The sequence below is a fragment of the Mizuhopecten yessoensis genome, unplaced genomic scaffold, assembly GCF_002113885.1.
Source record: "Mizuhopecten yessoensis strain PY_sf001 unplaced genomic scaffold, ASM211388v2 scaffold10843, whole genome shotgun sequence".
In the NCBI taxonomy this organism is placed as follows: domain Eukaryota; kingdom Metazoa; phylum Mollusca; class Bivalvia; order Pectinida; family Pectinidae; genus Mizuhopecten; species Mizuhopecten yessoensis.
Genome location: NW_018408749.1, coordinates 2,568 through 24,337, shown reverse-complemented (window position 1 = coordinate 24,337; position 21,770 = coordinate 2,568). Strand labels below are relative to the sequence as shown.

The following is a 21,770-nucleotide window of genomic DNA, read 5'->3' as shown; positions in this document are numbered from 1 at the left end:
ATGACTTTTCATGCATCATAACGTGATGCTACCCAAAAAGGAACGGAACGTTTTTCCAATGTGTGGTGCAGCAATATTATTATTTAATGCCTTTATATTTTTACTATTCTAAATGAAAATGATCGAAGTGATTAAGCGATTTTCATCCGTTCACCTACAAAAAATATGATGGTGGTTCTGGTTTTTCATACAGGTTAAAAAATCTACAAAAATCGAATTTTGGGNCATAACTTATTTCTGGTTTTTCATACAGGTTGGTCTATACTGTGTAACAGAAAAAAAATCTACAAAAATCGAATTTTGGGATTTTTTTTCTTTTTTTCCGCCCGAAATAGGATCAAGAAAATAAGAGTAAATGCTTACTGGACCAACATTGAAGCTTAAATATCAACCACTTGTGAAACACTGAATAGGAGGAATTAACTGTATTGAAAGACCAATCAGTGTACAATACAGATTAGCCAAAAAAATAAATAGGAACCATCACATTGAAAAAATATCACACCATGAATATTGCTAAAAGCATTCAAATGTCGAACATATTAGCTTTTGTTGCATTTTTGAGACAGAATATTAAGTTAATCAATATCAATATCGATACTGGCTTTGTAGAAATGCATTGAAAACTGATTTGTGTATTAAAGTTTCATAAATGAGAAGTTTTTCTTTCACATATTAGAATTTATGAATGTTCAAAGTTGGCCTGCGGGGCTGACTGGGAGCTGTTTTAAAGTCCAAATCGAACAATATTTCAATTCATGCATGTAAGATTTTAACAATATTTTCAGCAAAATACTGAAAAGTGCTCTAAATCATTTTCTATGCAAGTTACTCTTAGCAATAATGCCATCTTGGTTAAGATATCTCCAAATAATAAATGAAGTCAGGTTGATGAATACCTCACCTCGTGCAAATTTGACTAAACCGTTAAAAATGGCTAAGTCCATGATTTTGGACAACAGAAATAAATGTGATTATTTTTTGTATGTTTTATCTGATTGCTAAATCTTTTGGCAAGAATTACCACCCTAACATGGTCCTCTTGATTAAGGGGAAGTAAGGTTAAATTTGTATCTTATTATTTTAACAGATTATTTTTTTCTTTCACACAATAGAACAGAATGGGGGATAACTAATTTTCAATAAAATGATGAATTTGTATGAATGTTTAACTTCAAAATCTCACAAAATCTCGGACAAAACTGGTGCACAAAATATAGATTTTCGTTGTTCAGAATCATGGACTTAGCCATTTTTTCAGTGTTGAGGCAAAATTGCATAAGATGAAGTTTTCACCATCAGAGCTTGGACACATTTGTACACTTATCTTACCAAAATAACCATTTCCAATAAGTTCTATACAAATGGATATAAAATGCTTGTAAGCATTTGCTTGTCCTTTTTCAAATTACATGTTACAGAAATAGGTAAATTGTTTATTTTGGACATAAGTTAACACCAAATCGGCACATTTGGTCAAATTAGATTGTTGATATTTTGTTTTTGTATGTGAATGTACCATTTTTCGTGCATTAATATTAGATAAAATGTGATGTTTTAAGAAGCTAGATATAGACTCATAAGGTCACTGAGATTAAGTAATTAATATTTTCTGCATTTAAATAGAAAACAAAAGCCAATATTGTCAAGCTCAAAATGCTTTTAAGCCATTTTCATAGTTCAATAATTTTTCAATGCAATACCTCCGCTGTAACATTTTGTACTATATTTCAGTTGGTCTTGCTATACGGTTAATCTTATATATCAAGTATTGTAAAGGAGGTAGATATGTGATTTTCTTATTTTCTTGATCCTATAGAAGGTCAAAAAATGATTTTTCCAAAGTTTGATTCCAGGAAACTTTTTTCCTGTTATAATACTGATAACTACCATTCCAAAAAAACAAAAAATAAATTTTGTTGCAACTAGTTTGAGGTTAGGGCTGATTTAGCGTAGGGTGACTAGACTTACCAGTTTCAACGAGTTATTTCCCTTTATATGAATTTGAACAGAATACCAACTAGGCCTATATATAGATTCAGGGATATCAGAGTCAATAACTTAAAAATTAAATTGGATTAAGAAATAAGTACCGACTTGTTTTCAAAAAGTGCCGAGTTCACCAAGTGCCGAAAATATCAGTGCCGAGGTGTCCAAGTGCCGAAAATATCAGTGCCGAGGTGTCCAAGTATTGACTTTAACAGGTGCCGATGCGTCTATGATTCTGATTATTAACATAACTCCATTTCATATGGAGAAATGACGGTCACTTTGCGGTCTAGTTGCAGAAGATATATAAGTTGTATATGTTTTGGGAATAAAGCAATATTTAACATTCTTGTATAGCAAGTGAGATTTCCGTTTTCGCGCGAAACAGAAATAGAATATAGAAATATGACTTCAGTCGGAATTCCTGTTTTACTCATTTTTCATTGGCTAGAAGTCAAGGATACACTTCCGGTTTCCCCACTGGAGGACTACTTCCGGACGAGAATAACCAAGGGCAACGTGTAGAAAGGGGTAACAACTCTGTTTACGCACGCATGTGTTACCATTAAAGGACCCACACAACTAAATCATTTACTATATGTTAATATGAAAAGGCAAAGCCTTAAAAGAGCGTAGCTTTTGTTGATCTCTGATATTTACTGATTAAGAATACAACTTTCAGAATGAGATAAGATAAACTCTTTTAAAAGTCGGCTAGTCGAGGAATAACAATAAAACACGAGCTCTAATGAGATTAAGACCGACATAACAATAGGGAGACAGGGGCAAGTTCGGCCCTTTTTGTATTTAAGTCCGTTCTAGTAAGTATAGCAGCACGTCCGTTTTTGAACATTATTTAACTATCCTGTTGGAAGATCGGATGGCCGTAAGTTCGGCCCCCATTGGAATCAGCTTAATTATGACGTCATAAAGCATGCAACGTCAGATTTTACCGCCAACTCTACATTTTTGTATGTGTTACATGGGCCGAACTTGCCACGGTATCATTGGCCGAAACTGTCCGGGCCCAAATTGATATTTCAATAAATTCTTATCGTACAGCAATATGGTAGTGAGTGATTGGCTTTTATGTATTATCATTTGAAGCTGTCAGTGTCTTACACGGTTGACTGTAAAAAAGTAGCAATTCCGTTTCAAAAAGTTCGCATAACTAGAAGCGAGATCAAAATATCAGGGATGGCCGAACTTGCCTCGGTTTACCGTATGTAGATTTTTTTTATATCATTGATGTTTAGTAAAAATGTATTCACCATATAGTTTTTGCATCAATGACGCCATTTTCTTTTAGTTAAAGCTAAAGTAGATATTTGTTCTTGTGTATATGATGGGTCGGTGGCGCAGTGGATAGCGCGCTCGCCTTCACCAAGATGGCCGGATTCAAACCCGGTCACCTGCCCGACCACGCGGATTTTCTCCGGATACTCAAGCTTCCTCCCATATTAAGAATTAAACCCTCTGCGTGCTTCCGTCAGGGCTCAAAAAGAATGATTGAGATAAGCTGGGGGAAAACTGTTTGGCAATTACTATAGAAAAAGTGCATATTACATATTTGACGATTAGTCTAAGTAAATGTATAGAGATGTAAGTTGCAAAAATAAAATTGAAAAAAGGAAAACATTGTTATACTTTGATGTAAATGAAAGTGATATTTTTGTTTTTGAGCTTATATTTACAACCTTTAAGATCACAGCAGTTTAGTTGGCTAGGCATTCACATGAAAAAATGGCAAGGAAAACTCTAATGTAAAATTATTAAACAAATTACTTTTGAGAAAGAAAATCATGATCTCGCTTCTAATGATGCGAACTTTTGCTAAAGAAATTACGGTCAAACGTGTAAGACACTGACAGCTTCAAATGATATACGTGGAAATAAAAGCAAAGCCAAACACTCACTACCATATTGCTGTACGATAAGAATTTATTGAAAAATCAATTTGGGCCCGGAGAGTTTCAGCCAATGATACCGTGGCAAGTTCGGCCCATGTAACACATAAAAAGTCGAAAAGTATGCGGTAAAATCTGACGTTGCATGCTTTATAACGTCATAATTAAGCTGATTCCAAAGGGGGCCGAACTTACACGAATGCCGACAGGTAAAAACTAAATAATGTTCAAAAACGGACGTGCTGCCATACTTCCCAGAACGGACTTTAATAAAAATGGGCCGAATTTGCCCCGATCTCCCCTATTGTTGTGTCGGTCTTAATCTCATTAGAGTTTATGTTTTATTGTTATCACTCGACTAGCCGAATTTAAATAAATTTTATCTTGCCTCATTCCAAAAGCTGTATTATCTCATTCTAAATCAGTAAATATCAGAGATCAACAAAAGCTTCGCTCGTTTAAGGCTTTGCCTTTTCATATTATTAATGTATATATGTTTTTAAAAAATAAAATTATTTGTATATTTTTGAAAGTGTATTTATTGCATATATTCCTGTTCTTATAGGGAGGTATATATATTATATTTGTTATGTACCTCGGTTCTCCTACTGCCGGTTGTGCCCGACAGTAGAGAAACGTCTCTGCTTCCGTTAGGTACAGTACCTTGTTTTCTTGTCAGGCTTGGCCGGAGTCTGAGATTATCCGAGGGGTCCCTATGGTGTATGCGGATATTTACCCTTAATTCTTTGGTGTATGTCTATTTAAAAAAAGGGGAAAAAATGGTTGCTAGTAGATGGTCTTATGGGGGGTCTATAAGTTGTTGGGCTTATAATATATGTCTTATTGGAACTTTTATTATATAAAAAGATGGGGAGATCACCGATCGTATCATATCATGGCGTTGGTCTAGGAGGAGGGCGTACCGTATCCAGGCTGTCCTTTACTTATATCCTACTCTATTTTGTGTTTTGTTTTGTTCCTATATTTTGGAAGTCCGTCGAATCGTCGAAAATAGATGTAATCTAATCTATCCCTATCCTCTGTGTCGGCGTTAACGCGCCTACTCTTTCGACAATACACAGAGGTTTTTTTTACGTGCAAGTTGGACCCTCCTANCTCTGTGTCGGCGTTAACGCGCCTACTCTTTCGACAATACACAGAGTTTTTTTTTACGTGCAGGTTGGACCCTCCTCCACGGGTCCCCTCCGCCGGACATATAATCTATGGCGTATGCGCAGTGAGCCCAGAACCTCTTCCGGTAAGTCCCCAACATCTGGTCGTCTCAAAAGTAAACACCTATGTAAACAAATAGACTGCACCAGTGATATCGCTACATACGCCGATAGAATAGCCGTACCGAATCTTTGGTTACACTAGGATGGCAATAAAGGGATACACATGGAAAGCAGTAAAACAAACAAGGCTAGAAACCTGTTTTCCCACATCCCCCCCCCCCCCCCCCCCCCTTAAGATCAAAGTATTATTTTACACAAAAAATACCTTTGTCTAATCATCGCTACCCTATCACCCTGGGGAGACTCTAGGAATAAACATGTATAGACAACTTCAAAACTTGCAATAAACAAGTCTCTTACTAACATTAGAACACATATAAGGAGCAGGCAATTACTGAACTCCTTATAGGTAGAAAAGACAAAAACCAACCCTTATAAAATACATCTAACCTGATCAACTACAAACAAAATAATTATCTCAAAAATACAAAAATAGGAGGACATACATATAACTGGTAATACAATTCCTGAAAGAGAATACATCAAATAACATGTAAAATCAGCATAACTTCCTGTAAAACTAGAGAATGAATAAAGTTTGTTCACTTAAATGTCACTGTAAGTTGGCAAAGTTCTTGAAAATGAAAGCATAACGCTTAACACATTGGCAAGTTGAAAACACATGCATAAAGCTTAATCCCGCGAGTCTGTAAACATCAACAGCAGTCTGTCTAGCTGGTGGCATGGATCCATCTTCCACCTGGTAAGGTTCCTCGGTCTGGAGCGTAAGGAGCTCCCTATCCCGTCGGCTCTCTGTCCCTGGATGGACCATCGAAACAGCACTCTTCTTATGAACATTTTTGGGACATTGAACTCTGTGGAACTGGTAACAGTTCCTGGAGAACCTCACCCATGTTCACAGCAGGGCATAGCTTAACTGTTGTACAGGTATACCAGTGTTAGGCAGCATACCTAAACACTATTTTACCTGTCTAATTTATTAAAAATTACTTTCTTTAAACTGTTGAATCCCGTTTAATTATGAAGTTTTCCCACAGAAGTAATTAAACAACCTAACTTCTTACACTTGTAAGGAGATGGCTTCATAAGTTGTAATAACTTGTGCCAAATCCTATTTTCCAATTCTGGTTAATAAAATATGTTCAAAGTCAAAAGTCAATCATGCAGTTTTAAACAATATGTTATTTTCTGTTACATGTCTGTGAAAGTTAACACAAATTTATAACCAGTCTGAAGCGATTAAACATACAGGTGTAATTATTGACACTCAAGATGGGTCTGAAACAAAGTTAGTACATATGAACATGCGATTTTCATGATCTGTGAAAGTAAGTTCTAGTGTATTATCAATCTGAAACAATAAATAAATGCCCATAACCTAAAGTAAATTTGTTGTTTTGAAAATTGGTGTAAACTGTCTGCGATAATATAAACATTTAATCCACATATATTTATTGTTAAAAAGAGTTATTCCGTCTTTGCGTATTGCAGAGTTATCTTCTCTTATGAGCAGGTATTGTTTGTTACGTCATTTGTTTGTGAGAGTAACGTCATCACTTTTTGAGAAAACGACGTAATTTTCCCACACAAACCAATGACGTAACAATCAATACCTGCTCACAAGAGAAGATAAATCTGCAATACGCAAAGACGGAATAAGTACTTTTACAAGCATTGTTTTAAGTGTTTGAATTCAGGAGCCCGCTATCAAAGGTATCTGATCGTTTGCAGGTGTATTAATTCAATTTAATAAAATTACTGAAAATCAAATCAAATCAGGGAAGACAATAAAGATCTAAAAAAAATAATGACTAAACAGTAAGTTATACATGCATGAATTATTTTCCTTCCGTTGTGAAATACATAGTAATAACCCTTTCTCCACCACTTACACCTATATACCTCCCATTTTTATTTTTTAAATTATGTAAATATTTGTTGACACTGAACTTCTACTTTCACTTTCACATACTTCAGTTCCGGTTTTAAAATAACTGCTTTACCGTGCACAGCTGCCGTCAATCGCAACTTCTCGGCCTATTCCGGCTAGTCAAGGAATCATGCCTGGCCGGAATAGGCCGAGAAGTTGCGGTTGAGCTGCCGTTTGCACTCGTCACATCTCGGCAGATTCCGTACCTACAGATTAGATGAGAGGTACCGGAATCGGCCGAGGTTTGCCGAATGCTGCCGTTTGCCGCATTATTTTTTTCGTTTACGGAAAATACCGACGGTTCCCGATTGACTCAGAGCATCTCCTTAGAATGTTTTCGAATTATTTAATCTATATCTTTCTTACTCTATAAACATTTTCATAAAGATTTTTAACACGTTTGAATGTCAACGAAACTCAGTACATTTGGCGAAAATATTTCATATTTCGACTTTTATTTTACGAAACAACGACAAGTACTTTTTACACCCTCGCTAAACAAAAGATTTCCAGTGTTATGACAGCGTGAGGTGTTTTTTTGTTTTGTCAGCAAAACATGCTTTTACAGTCAAACGGCGTCATCATCATGGAGGATCGAAGTTGTACGTTAAATCGTTAAAAAGTAGAAACTTTAAACCATGTTGAAGTTTCTGGCCAACAGGCAGTCTGGTTCGAACGATCCGTTGGTCATGAGGAGAGCCGAATCAACTCGACGGTCGTACGCTCTCGATTTGAGCAAACGGCGTGATTTTGAGGTTGTACATCTTGGGGGCATAAACTCTTTGGACATCGACCCCGTGGAAGCAAGATAGTAAGGATATAGAGCTTTGACATATCCTGTCGGTGGTACAAACAGAAAGAGTCACTCACTGAATTGTCTCCACATTTTTATACAGAATAATTAAATCCGAGATGACATTTCTAATTCTGTGGTATTAAAATAACGTTCGTCAGCGACAGTAGTCACTGGTCCAAAGCAGACATGCTGTGGATCAATTTATCCTCAACTGTAATGAAGGACGGATCCAAGAGATCCAGACCCCTGCCCCCCACCCACCCCCCTCTCCCTTTTAAATTTATTCACCCATTTTTCGGAAAATTGTAATATCATCATTTCAACTGGAAATTTATATTTGTAATTTTTGGCACAAGGATGTTATATAGCCTGAGTTTCCTCTGGCCCTAACACCAGACTTAGACATTTTGACATACAAGTGTCTGGTGTGGGGCCAGCTACTAGAGCGCACTGCTATATGAAAATGTGGAGTTCTCCGTTATGAGGTGCTTACAACACAAATCTACTATGTCACAACACATGCCTCACATATATCGTTAATGGATTATTATTGATCCAAATCAGCTCTTATTATCACCAACAGCTGCTAAATTCCATCAGTAGAATCCTCAAAATGTATAGGTCATGGGGTGACTAATCGGCAAACCGTACTGATCCGGACCGAAAACGGAATATATTATTCTTGTTTAGAAGATTTCCGCACCGCATCTTTATGTTTTCATATAGCTGAGTGAGTGCGCTCTGGCCCCACACCAGACATCTATATATCAAATAGAGCTGTCACGATACACTTTACCTACGATTCAATATGTATCTCAATATTTGTACCACGATTTCGATTATTTCGAATCGATACAACTTTATTTTAAAATATCAACAAAATGATATATATAACCAATCAATATACGGAAACCCGAAGTGTTTCCACACTTTTGATTTGAAGCTTGCCGGAGCATCAAAAATTTTCATTTCCTTACCGCAGTCTGCCATTTTGTTATGAAGGCTTTGTGAAAATTGCATCGTCGCAGCCGATTGGCTGAGGGTTTAAAGATCAGCCAATGAAATTTAACGTCCCACGGACGTTTCGGCTGAAGCGGCATACACTTATATAAATATTCAGATCATGACGTATCGAAAATCCGGAAAAAATATATCGTGAATCAAATCGAACATAAATAATCGCAGTACAAGTGCATCGTGGTGAATCGTGACACCTCTAATATCAAAATGTTTGAGTCTGGTGTTAGGGCCAGAGGAAACATGGGCTAGGATGTTATAGAGACATAACCTCAAAAAATATGTTGGAACCCCCCCCCCCCCCTTATCAATTTTCAAAATTTCAGGGTCTGCCCTTGCTAAATAATATAAAAATTACACTCCCTACCTATGCTATGATATTCAAGTGGCAGTGCCCTATAAAAAGTATAGGAAGCATATTCCTAAAACTAACTAAAAACATACAAACAGATATGTATGCATATATATATATATGCTCCAGTACACAAGCATGGACATATGGTGCAAAATGTTCAGTGAGTTGATAGTTGATTCTTAATTCGTATACGTAGAAGTCCCTTGTTTGAAGGTATATGTAGTCACAGAATTAGATAAGATGCTATCTAAGTCGGTGGTATATCACAAAACTGTTCCACGTTATATAGGCAATCTGTTATGAAAAGAAATGGCTATCTGAATACATCTGTTCCTGGTAATACAATAATGCACATATATTGGTAGACTTTTAAATTCCTATGTCATATTCTCTGTACATATTCCATTTACATTAGCATTGTTTGAAATATGGTTTATAATTGGCCTATAAAAGGATCTCCCCTCCAGACTTTGCATTAGTACATACTGATGTCCATAATGCATTTTGAAGTTTATACTTATTAAATTATAAGATATGTTCTTTCAGTTTGTTATCTGGAAGTTCTGATGGGTCTGTTGCTGTTCACGATCTTGAAAATTTCACTGGTGAAGTTAAATACACTTCCAAATCAGTGTGCTTTGCTGGGAGGGGCAGTCGTCATCGCCACAAGCACACAGTGGAAACTGTCATCTGGTACCCCTTGGATACTGGAATGTTCATCTCTAGTGGAACAGACAAACTCCTCAAAGTTTGGGACACTAATACTCTAGTGGTATGTCTTTTTTGTCTGCAACATCAAGATATGGAGACAAAACATTTGTGCAGAGTTATAGTGGGAAGCTAGTATATTTAAACTAGAGTTAAATTGTTCATATCTTAACTGCCTGTACCGTTTTGTTGTTCCATTTTAGATGTGAAGGTAAATTCACAGCAAAAGTTTCAACTTTTTACTGTAGATGATACGTATACTGAGACTGGTTAAACAGCATTGCATGAGTTATTTCCCCTTGATCTTTGCTCTTTGCGCTTCAAATTTAACTAAATTTAATTCTGGCTGTACTTCATCTTTTTTCAAATTAAATAAATATGGGTTTCTTGTTATAAAAACCAGATCACCAGTTGCTTAAATTGTTTTGTTTACTGAATTTCAAGTTTACTGATTATTTAATTTTATTTTACCACATGGTTTGTATAATTAAAGCTTTTTCTTGTGTGTTGTGTTGAAGCCAGCAGATGAGTTTGAGTTCAGTGGCATTGTCTACTGCCATGCAATGTCCTCAGTAGCCACGAAGCACTGTCTGATCTCAGTGGCATGCCAGAGTTCCACCCTGAAGTTGGTCGATCTCAAGTCTGGGTCTGCCACACACACTCTGAAGGGTCATAAAACTGCAGTCCTCTCTACAAAGTGGTCAACAAGGGATGAATTTGTACTTGCATCAGGAGGGTAACTAAGGATATTAACTTTAAGCCATACACCAACATGTACTTGCCTAATTTTCAATTAGTTTTTGATAAATTCTCTTACATTGAAAGCCATTCTCGTCGAAACGGACAGTGAATTTTTCTACACAGTTTTACTGCCAAATACAGGCTGGTTCCCCTAGCTAAGAAAAGCCTAATTTTCCCAAAATGACCAAAAACTGAGGAGTATTTTCCCAATTTCAATGCAAACAATGCTATTTTTCCCCAACTCATAAAGGAACAGGCTGTTGTAAAATTTAGGTAACAAAAACACTGGCTGAGTATCACATATAGAGAGAATATGATAACTTTTAAAAGAAGTATTTATAATGACCCCTTAATGGTATAAAAGTATAAAACTGCATATATAGTTATGTTGTAATAAATAATGAATTAATTGAAATCAAGCAAGAAGGGAGCTGTAAATAATTCTGCAAATTTCCAAAGTCGAAAAATAAGGGAGAAAAATTGGGAAGTATATCAAAGCACTATTGGTGCTGCATTACAATACCAAGGTTGTAAACTGAGAGCACTATCTATACTCAAAACAGAATGGGAAACATCCCGAAGTGTTATGTAAATATAGTTTAAAGCATTGTACTTGCATCTGTTGGTCGAGTTTATTTGTTGCTTTGACTTTTAAATATATATAGGATCTTGCATGAGTTTCCATTTTATATGAGATTTATGAAACGAGTCTAAAAAAAATAAAATTAGCAAGCCTCTGTCGAGCTAAAATGAAAATTTTGTGATGAGTTTCATAAATCTCATATGAATTGAAAACGAGTTTAAGATCCTTTTATCACATAATCAAGATATGTGGCATTTATTCATGTAAAACGACATTTTTCATGCAACCTTGAAATGTTAAAAGCTGCCATTTTGACTCCAGTGCATACGTCTTTGACGTTATGTACTTGTTCTAGACGTGGCAATACAATGGAAAATTACAACCAATCACAGGGCTGATAGTGATAGGTTATATTACATGGGTTAATACGCAAAAAAAATGACATGTATATTCACTGAGTACATCATGTGATATAAATGTGTTTCAGCGAGGACAACCAGGTGTTGTTATGGGATATACGGAGTGCCAAAGGAGCTCTTAAATCACTGGACCAATACAATGGCAAAAATGCCAACAACCATTTCACAGGTACGACCTCACCATCATATACATACTCATACCAATAAACTGATGTCATCTGCCAAGTGTAGTAGCTTCTCTCTACAGCAATATATAGGTCTAAACAAGTTATTAAAATATGAGTCCTGTTAGTAACAAACATAACTATCATTATTAGAATATTGTTTTATGTAAAGAAAAATGGCATCATTGAATTTCATATGTTACTGTTGATTTCTTTAAAAGGATATCTATTCTAAAATGTTTCTTTGACTCATGTCAGATTATGTTTGGTTGTCGTGAATTTTTAGCATTTTAGAGGGAGTTATTAAGTTCCAACAGAAATTAAAGGTATTAAAACACTGTATAGAGGTTATATTTCGCAAGGGTTTTAATTTCGCTATATTCGCGCTTTGACTAATATCCACAAATTCTAAAAACCAGTGAAATTATTGAAAATGTTAACCACTTTGATGGATCTTATCACAACATGTTGAAAATATTTATAACCCAACACTTGTTATGCAAGCTTAAATGAACTCAAATCAGATTATCACCGGACAACTGGGCGGTCCATGTCGAAACAACACTTACATATAAGTGGTCACAACATAGTTATGTGTACACATTAGGTGATTAATTGATACCAGTTTATTCCTACAAAGGTACATGCACATTTTATTTTATTTCGAGTGAAGTCACTGGCGGATGACGACGCTCAGGATCAGTGTACGGTTAACCTGCTTTTCGAGGTTTAACCCTTAATTGATGACACTCAAAATACTTTGCACGACACAATAATGGGATTCGGGTGCACAGCCAAATTTAACCTCCACGAATATGTATTTAATTTGAAACTGCGAAATATTGACCCTGTGAATTTAAAGTGCTATACAGTATGCAGCAAGAAATTTTTAGCTGTCAATGATGTTAAGGATTACAATAATTTGCTAGTCATCTGGACATTTGTTAATAATGAATTGAGAAATTGATTGTTTCAGCTAACACTGCACACAGTGGTCATGTCAATGGTATGACCTTCACATCAGACGGCCTTCATTTGGTGACCTTTGGAACAGACGACCGTATACGACTCTGGAATGTGGCCTCTGGGAAGAACACCATGGTCAACTATGGAAAGGTGAATAATGAGTGGAAGAAGAACATAGACATTGGGATCACACAAGGCTGTAGTCCTGACATACTCTTTGTACCTAATGGTACCAATATAGAAATGCTCGACTTATTCAAAGGCAGCCAGATTGACTTTTTACGTGGTCACTACATGCGTGTTAACTGTTGTATAACTCATCCACACTATCAGGAGTTGTACTCGGGTGGTAGTGACAGGAATATTTTGGTGTGGACACCAGATACCGACTCGGCTTATGAAGACTATCTCAAGGAAAAGCATGAGGCAGATAAAGAGCAGGTGTCGCGGATAGCTGGTGTTGTGGCTCGCAGTATATCAGCCACAGCTGATGCCTGGAGTAGCGATGAGGACAGCTGATAGGGGACAGATGTTGTTCCTAACTTGTGATACTATTTTATAAACTTGCTTCATTCCATTTTTAGCTCACCTGCCCGAAGGACTTGGGTGACTAACGAGTAAAAACAACATGCAGACCAATTTTCCGGATTTTTTTAAAGACGGTGGCTGGTGCATTCACAATTTTTAGCTCACCTGGCCCGAAGGGCCAAGTGAGCTTATGGCATGGTGCAGCGTCCGTCGTCCGTCGGTCGTCAAATAAATGACCTTGACTTATATTCAAGGTCACAGAGGTCAAATATGTTTAAAACCTATCAACAACTTCTTCTGAATAACCCAGAGGCCTAGGGTGATGAAATGTGGCCAGAAGCATGCTGGGATGAAGGGCTACCAAGTTTGTTCAAATACATGACCTTGACTTATATTCTAGGTCACAGGGGTCAAATATGTTTAAAACCTTTAAACAACTTCTGAATAACCAAGAGGCCTAGGGTGCCTAAATTTGGCCAGTAACATGCTGGGATAAAGGTCTACCAAGTTTGTTCAAATACATGACCTCGATTTATATTCAAGGTCACAGGGGTCAAATATGTTTAAAACCTTTAAACAACTTTCTTCTGAATAATCGAGAGGCCTAGGGTGATGAGATTTGTCCAGTAACATGCTGGGTTGAAGAGCTACCAGTTTTTTTCAAATGAATGACCTTGACCAACTTTCAAGGTCACAGGTGTCAAATGTCTTAAAATCTTCAAACAACTTCTTCTCAATAACCAAAAGGCCCAGGGTACTGATATTTGGCCTGTAGCAATCAGGGCTACCAAATTTGTTCAAATGAATGACCTTGACCCACTTTCAACCTAATGTCATTGTTTGACATTCAAGGTCACACTGATATTCTGCCTGTAGCTGTATTTAAGTCCATTTTTAAGATTACAAGTGTGAGATTAATACCAGGTGAGCGATGCAGGCCCATTTGGCCTCTTGTTTTATTATTACTTTCACGATAAAATCGACAATGCGGTACCCAAAAATGAAATGCGCGCGGGCCTGAGAACCAAGTACCGTGATCAATTTGTTTTGGCCTAGTCCTTAACGACTTAGTGGATTTTAACACACAAAATTTGGTCTGGAGCATCCTTTGGCTAAGGGCACTCAATTTTGTATAAACAGTGGGTGTGGCCCCTGTGGGGGCAGAAAAGCAGGGCCAAATAGGGGAAATAAGATGTAAAACCTTTAAAATCCTTCTTCTACCATAGGGATTAAGAGATTTTATCCATATTTAATATTGAAAACAAGAAATTAACTAGTCTTCAGCTTAGCACTGCTATCTCTTGTTAATCTTGAATGATCATAAAACAAATTTTTAATTGCAAATGTACAGAATGCTAATCATGATACTGAGCTTCATTGTTCGTCCAAATATGTTTTCTTTCACATTATGATTTCCACTGCATCATGCATGACATTGACGTTTGAGGACACTGATCAGGTGACGTTTGAGGACACTGATCAGGTGACGTTGGAGGACACTAATCAGATCAGGTGACGTAGGAGGACACTGATCAGGTGACGTTGGAGGACACTGATCAGGTGACGTTGGAGGACACTGATCAGATTTGGTGACGTAGGAGGACACTGATCAGATCAGGTGACGTTTGAGGACACTGATCAGGTGACGTTGGAGGACACTGATCAGGTGACGTTGGAGGACACTGATCAGATGACGTTGGAGGACACTGATCAGATTACGTTGGAGGACACTGATCAGATTTGGTGACGTAGGAGGACACTGATCCGATCAGGTGACGTTGGAGGACACTGATCAGGTGACGTTGGAGGACACTGATCAGGTGACGTTGGAGGACACTGATCAGGTGACGTTGGAGGACACTGATCAGGTGACGTTGGAGGACACTGATCAGATGACGTTGGAGGACACTGATCAGATTTGGTGACGTAGGAGGACACTGATCCGATCAGGTGACGTTGGAGGACACTGATCAGGTGACGTTGGAGGACACTGATCAGGTGACGTTGGAGGACACTGATCAGGTGACGTTGGAGGACACTGATCAGATGACGTTGGAGGACACTGATCAGATTTGGTGACGTAGGAGGACACTGATCAGATCAGGTGACGTTGGAGGACACTGATCAGGTGACATTGTAGGACACTGATCAGGTGCAATACTTCAAAAGCATATTTACCTAGCGGTAATCATAATATAGGTGGCGATATTTATTTTTGTGTTTTGAAACTGTGAACAGTCACAGGTATGTACTGTACATGTATTCAGATGAATTGATTTATGTGTCACATATGTACAGATCAACTCATTTGCAAAAAAAAAATTGATGAGAAAATGCCCATGGATGATGCTTTATGGCATATCCATAATATATATGTTACCTTTGAGTGACCTAAATATTGGGCTATCGGCAAGTTGCAGCTGNCTGATCAGGTGACGTTGGAGGACACTGATCAGGTGACGTTGGAGGACACTGATCAGATCAGGTGACGTTGGAGGACACTGATCAGGTGACGTTGTAGGACACTGATCAGGTGCAATACTTCAAAAGCATATTTACCTAGCGGTAATCATAATATAGGTGGCGATATTTATTTTTGTGTTTTGAAACTGTGAACAGTCACAGGTATGTACTGTACATGTATTCAGATGAATTGATTTATGTGTCACATATGTACAGATCAACTCATTTGCAAGAAAAAAATTGATGAGAAAATGCCCATGGATGATGCTTTATGGCATATCCATAATATATATGTTACCTTTGAGTGACCTAAATATTGGGCTATCGGCAAGTTGCAGCTGAACATATGTTCCCCTAGCCTACTTAAATATTTGTTGTTCATCAGTGTGTATAACATGATTTTAATGTGCACTTTATTTTGTAAACTATGCATGTAGGTTTTATTAGGTCGTCTGAGACAAAGTCTCAAGTGACCTATTGCGATTTTTGTCCGGTATCCGGCGTCCGGCATCCGTCCGTAAACAATTTACATTTGCCTTCTTCTCCAAAACCCCTGAACCAATTTCAATGAAATTTTGCAGAAACCTTCCATGGCCAAAGGTCAACAAAAATTGTGGCTGATTTGGTACCCAGCCCCCAGGGGCCTGAGGAAAGGGGCAAAAAAGGGTAGAAATGACTGAAATTTCAAAAATCTTCTTCTCAAGACCCAGATATGGTAGAATCAAACACTCTTCATAGATGGAAGGGTCTTAAGGTGCTCTACCAAAATTGTGAATTTTATGACCCTGGGGTCTCACGTTTCCCCCTGGGGAGGGGGTAAACTTTACTATAGTTTATAAAGGGGAATCACATTTTGGACCAACATTTGTTTAATTTTCATTGGAAGTAATTCAATTTAGGCTAGCATTATCAGGATTGGGTAGCAGTTTGATGGTATGCACATATGATCCCTGACTGACACCCCCCCATGTTACATGTTAATAACTTGCATTGATTGGAATTATAACCCTGAGTTGACAGTTTGATACTTTTGATACCCAAGGGCTGTAGGGTGGGGCCCAAAGGAGTCAGTTTGCTAAAATATCTTCATTTTCCTTGTGTAGAATCAGAGGTGGTAGTTTCAAATACTTTTTAGTCTTAAATCTGTATGCTAGATATTGAATAAGGTGGTTTTATTGTTTTTTGTCACTTTGGATATGATCTTCTTTGATCAGTCTTTATAGACTGGATGATCTCCATTGATCAGTCTTTATAGACTGGAAGATCTTCGTTGATCAGTCTTTATAGACTGGATGATCTCCATTGATCAGTCTTTATAGACTGGAAGATCTTCGTTGATCAGTCTTTATAGACTGGATGATCTCCATTGATCAGTCTGTATAGACTGGAAGATCTTCATTGATCAGTCTTTATAGACTGGATGATCTCCATTCATCAGTCTGTATAGAATGGATGATCTTCATTGATCAGTCTTTATAGACTGGATGATCTCCTTTGATCAGTCTTTAAGGACTGGATGATCTTCATTGATCAGTCTTTATAGACTGGATGATCTCCATTCATCAGTCTGTATAGACTGGATGATCTTCATTGATCAGTCTTTATAGACTGGATGATCTTCATTGATCAGTCTTTATAGACTGGATGATCTCCTTTGATCAGTCTTTATGGACTGGATGATCGCCACTGATCAGTCTTAATAGACTTGATGATCTTCACTGATCAGTCTTTATAGACTGGATGATCTTCACTGATCAGTCTTTATAGACTGGATGATCTCCATTGATCAGTCTTTATAGACTGGATGATCTTCATTGATCAGTCTCTATAGACTGGATGATCTCCACTGATCAGTCTTTATAGACTGGATGATCTTCATTGATCAATCTTTATAGACTGGATGATCTTCATTGATCAGTCTTTATAGACTGGATGATCTCCACTGATCAGTCTTTATAGACTGGATGATCTCCTTTGATCAGTCTTTATAGACTGGATGATCTCCTTTCATCAGTCTGTATAGACTGGATGATCTCCTTTGATCAGCCTTTATAGACTGGATGATCTCCATTGATCAGTCTTTATAGACTGGATGATCTCCATTGATCAGTCTTTAAAGACTGGATGATCTCCACTGATCAGTCTTTATAGACTGGATGCTGATCTTCATTGATCAGTATATATAAACAGGTATATTTCCTTTGATCAGTCTTTATAGACATGTAAATTGCCTTGCTTACTCTTTGTTGACAGGTACATTTCCTGATAAGTCATATAAAAGAATGGTAGATTTTATTAAACATTCTTTACATATTGTATTAAACATGAAAAAGACTAATGTGAAAGGTTTTACTTTGTAAAATAAAATTCTCCAATCTAAATGATATAGATGTGTGTACTACAAACTAGAGGTAGTTGTGCACGCTTTAGTGGAGCATATGACCAATTTCATCTGATTTTAAAAAAAAGTTGTTGAAACTAAGGTACTGCATATCCGATTCAGTTGTGAAGGTTGAGGAACTTTGATGGAAACTTTATCTTTGTCCAAACACAACTCTTCTCAACTTATAAATTCTTTGAATGTAACACTATATACATGTAGCAGGTTAATTTGAGATGGGAATTTTTCACAAAATTCAAGAGGCATATATACTTTATCACAAAAATTTGATCCACATAGTTATTTATTTGAAAATATTATCTGTGATATACACTGCAATGCAGCCACCTCTTTATTGTAAACAGTGGACCCTGCTTATTACTACAGGTACTGGCCATAGGTCGGTGGTTTTCACCTGGGAACTCTGGCTGTCTCCTCCACCACCAAAACCTGGCACGTCCTTAAATAACCATAGCTGCTAATAGGAGGTAAAACACAAACAAACCAAACCAAATAATACAGTGATATCGGCAATACCGAGTATGAATGATGGCTCTCTCCAACAATCTGGTAATGCGGCTATAATGATTGAAATAGATTGTATTTTTATTGGTCATGTACTTAAACACACAGATCTGAGATCAGTTTATAGTTGTGCATAGGTGAAAGATGCATGTATGTTAATAAACGAAGAACTGTTTGATAGCGTTATTTGTTTGTTGTTTTTACAGAACGTCAGGATATATGATTGAAAGTCAACATCAGTAGCAGTATCTGTGAAAGTGTTTTAGTTAAATGTCTAAGAGAGAAATATATACTAAAATATTATTTCACTTATCCAAGTCAAATAAAAATGCAAGGATTGTTTAATATATTTAATGTAAAAATTTACACAAAACTTTGTAAATTCATAGAAAAGCTTGAAAAAATATTAACTTAATTTCTGTACTATTTGTGTACTTCTATATGTATCTATGCTATGTACAATGTTGTAATTGTGTACATCACACGCCATGTATCATACTTACTATATGTATGTGACCTCTTGTTACACACGTAAGTGTGTCGGAGTGAATAAATAAAACTTAAACTTAAACTTGAAAGTCCGATATGCCATATCTCCAAATCACAAAATTTTCATCTGTGTATTTGATTTCCTAATTTTGAGTAAATATTGCAAAAACTATTCCCACTTAAATACCTAGCTATACAGTAAACTTGGTAAATATTTGTTGTTTAGAAATAATATAGCCTGATCAGCTAAAATATGGAAAAGANGCATTTGGTTTAAATCCCTTCACTTGTATAGTAGGAGAAAACAAATCCTCTATTTCCCCTATTGAACCCCGTCCCTATGCCCCCAGAGGACCCAAACCCTCCGTTTATACAAACTTGACTCTCCTTTGTCCAAAGCTCTAGAACAAATTTGGTCAAAATCCTTCTATTGGTTGAAAGGAAGATTTTTAAAGATTTACCTTCCCCCCATATTTGGCTCTGCCCCCAGGGGGATCATACCCTCCGTTTATACAAAACTGAGAACCCTTTGGCCAATGATGCTCCAGACCAAATTTGGTCAAAATCCCTTCATCGGTACAGAAGGAGAAGGATCTTTAATGTTTTCCTCTTTTTTTCTCCTAAAGGGCCCCACTCATATGCCCCATGGAAGGGGGTCGACACACTTCAGTTTAAACAAAATTGATAATTTTGTCCCTAAGCATGCTTCAGACTGCATTTGGTTTAAATCCCTTCACTTGTATAGTAGGAGAAAACAAATCCTCTATTTCCCCTATTGAACCCCGTCCCTATGCCCCCAGAGGACCCAAACCCTCCGTTTATACAAACTTGACTCTCCTTTGTCCAAAGCTCTAGAACAAATTTGGTCAAAATCCTTCTATTGGTTGAAAGGAAGATTTTTAAAGATTTACCTTCCCCCCATATTTGGCTCTGCCCCCAGGGGGATCATACCCTCCGTTTATACAAAACTGAGAACCCTTTGGCCAATGATGCTCCAGACCAAATTTGGTCAAAATCCCTTCATCGGTACAGAAGGAGAAGGATCTTTAATGTTTTCCTCTTTTTTTCTCCTAAAGGGCCCCACTCATATGCCCCATGGAAGGGGGTCGACACACTTCAGTTTAAACAAAATTGATAATTTTGTCCCTAAGCATGCTTCAGACTGCATTTGGTTTAAATCCCTTCACTTGTATAGTAGGAGAAAACAAATCCTCTATTTCCCCTATTGAACCCCGTCCCTATGCCCCCAGAGGACCCAAACCCTCCGTTTATACAAACTTGACTCTCCTTTGTCCAAAGCTCTAGAACAAATTTGGTCAAAATCCTTCTATTGGTTGAAAGGAAGATTTTTAAAGATTTACCTTCCCCCCATATTTGGCTCTGCCCCCAGGGGGATCATACCCTCCGTTTATACAAAACTGAGAACCCTTTGGCCAATGATGCTCCAGACCAAATTTGGTCAAAATCCCTTCATCGGTACAGAAGGAGAAGGATCTTTAATGTTTTCCTCTTTTTTTCTCCTAAAGGGCCCCACTCATATGCCCCATGGAAGGGGGTCGACACACTTCAGTTTAAACAAAATTGATAATTTTGTCCCTAAGCATGCTTCAGACTGCATTTGGTTTAAATCCCTTCACTTGTATAGTAGGAGAAAACAAATCCTCTATTTCCCCTATTGAACCCCGTCCCTATGCCCCCAGAGGACCCAAACCCTCCGTTTATACAAACTTGACTCTCCTTTGTCCAAAGCTCTAGAACAAATTTGGTCAAAATCCTTCTATTGGTTGAAAGGAAGATTTTTAAAGATTTACCTTCCCCCCATATTTGGCTCTGCCCCCAGGGGGATCATACCCTCCGTTTATACAAAACTGAGAACCCTTTGGCCAATGATGCTCCAGACCAAATTTGGTCAAAATCCCTTCATCGGTACAGAAGGAGAAGGATCTTTAATGTTTTCCTCTTTTTTTCTCCTAAAGGGCCCCACTCATATGCCCCATGGAAGGGGGTCGACACACTTCAGTTTAAACAAAATTGATAATTTTGTCCCTAAGCATGCTTCAGACTGCATTTGGTTTAAATCCCTTCACTTGTATAGTAGGAGAAAACAAATCCTCTATTTCCCCTATTGAACCCCGTCCCTATGCCCCCAGAGGACCCAAACCCTCCGTTTATACAAACTTGACTCTCCTTTGTCCAAAGCTCTAGAACAAATTTGGTCAAAATCCTTCTATTGGTTGAAAGGAAGATTTTTAAAGATTTACCTTCCCCCCATATTTGGCTCTGCCCCCAGGGGGATCATACCCTCCGTTTATACAAAACTGAGAACCCTTTGGCCAATGATGCTCCAGACCAAATTTGGTCAAAATCCCTTCATCGGTACAGAAGGAGAAGGATCTTTAATGTTTTCCTCTTTTTTTCTCCTAAAGGGCCCCACTCATATGCCCCATGGAAGGGGGTCGACACACTTCAGTTTAAACAAAATTGATAATTTTGTCCCTAAGCATGCTTCAGACTGCATTTGGTTTAAATCCCTTCACTTGTATAGTAGGAGAAA

At 37.5% G+C, this 21,770-nt stretch overlaps 1 protein-coding gene and 1 long non-coding RNA gene across 2 annotated transcripts; both read left to right on the top strand.

Annotated features, from left to right (window-relative positions):
* The first annotated feature begins 7,532 nt into the window (after positions 1-7,532).
* LOC110462903 (DNA excision repair protein ERCC-8-like) lies at positions 7,533-13,543 on the top strand. Its single transcript, XM_021517144.1, has 5 exons — positions 7,533-7,893; positions 9,797-10,022; positions 10,477-10,694; positions 11,770-11,870; positions 12,842-13,543. The coding sequence occupies exons 1-5, from the start codon at positions 7,721-7,723 to the stop codon at positions 13,348-13,350; spliced, it is 1,227 nt and encodes a 408-aa protein (XP_021372819.1). The 5' UTR covers positions 7,533-7,720; the 3' UTR covers positions 13,351-13,543.
* Positions 13,544-14,549: 1,006 nt separating this feature from the next.
* LOC110462904 lies at positions 14,550-16,404 on the top strand. The gene is made up of 3 exons (XR_002464325.1): positions 14,550-15,001; positions 15,180-15,487; positions 15,792-16,404. It is a non-coding gene; the product is annotated as an uncharacterized LOC110462904 (long non-coding RNA).
* Positions 16,405-21,770: the final 5,366 nt, after the last annotated feature.

What these genes read in the sequence shown, in the direction of transcription:
- LOC110462903 (XM_021517144.1), top strand. Translation starts at nt 7,721, where the DNA reads ATGTTGAAGTTTCTGGCCAACAGGCAGTCTGGTTCGAACGATCCGTTG. An exon ending in GACCCCGTGGAAGCAAGATA is followed by an intron (nt 7,894 to 9,796) that starts GTAAGGATATAG and finishes ATGTTCTTTCAG; the next exon opens with TTTGTTATCTGGAAGTTCTG. An exon ending in GGGACACTAATACTCTAGTG is followed by an intron (nt 10,023 to 10,476) that starts GTATGTCTTTTT and finishes GTTGTGTTGAAG; the next exon opens with CCAGCAGATGAGTTTGAGTT.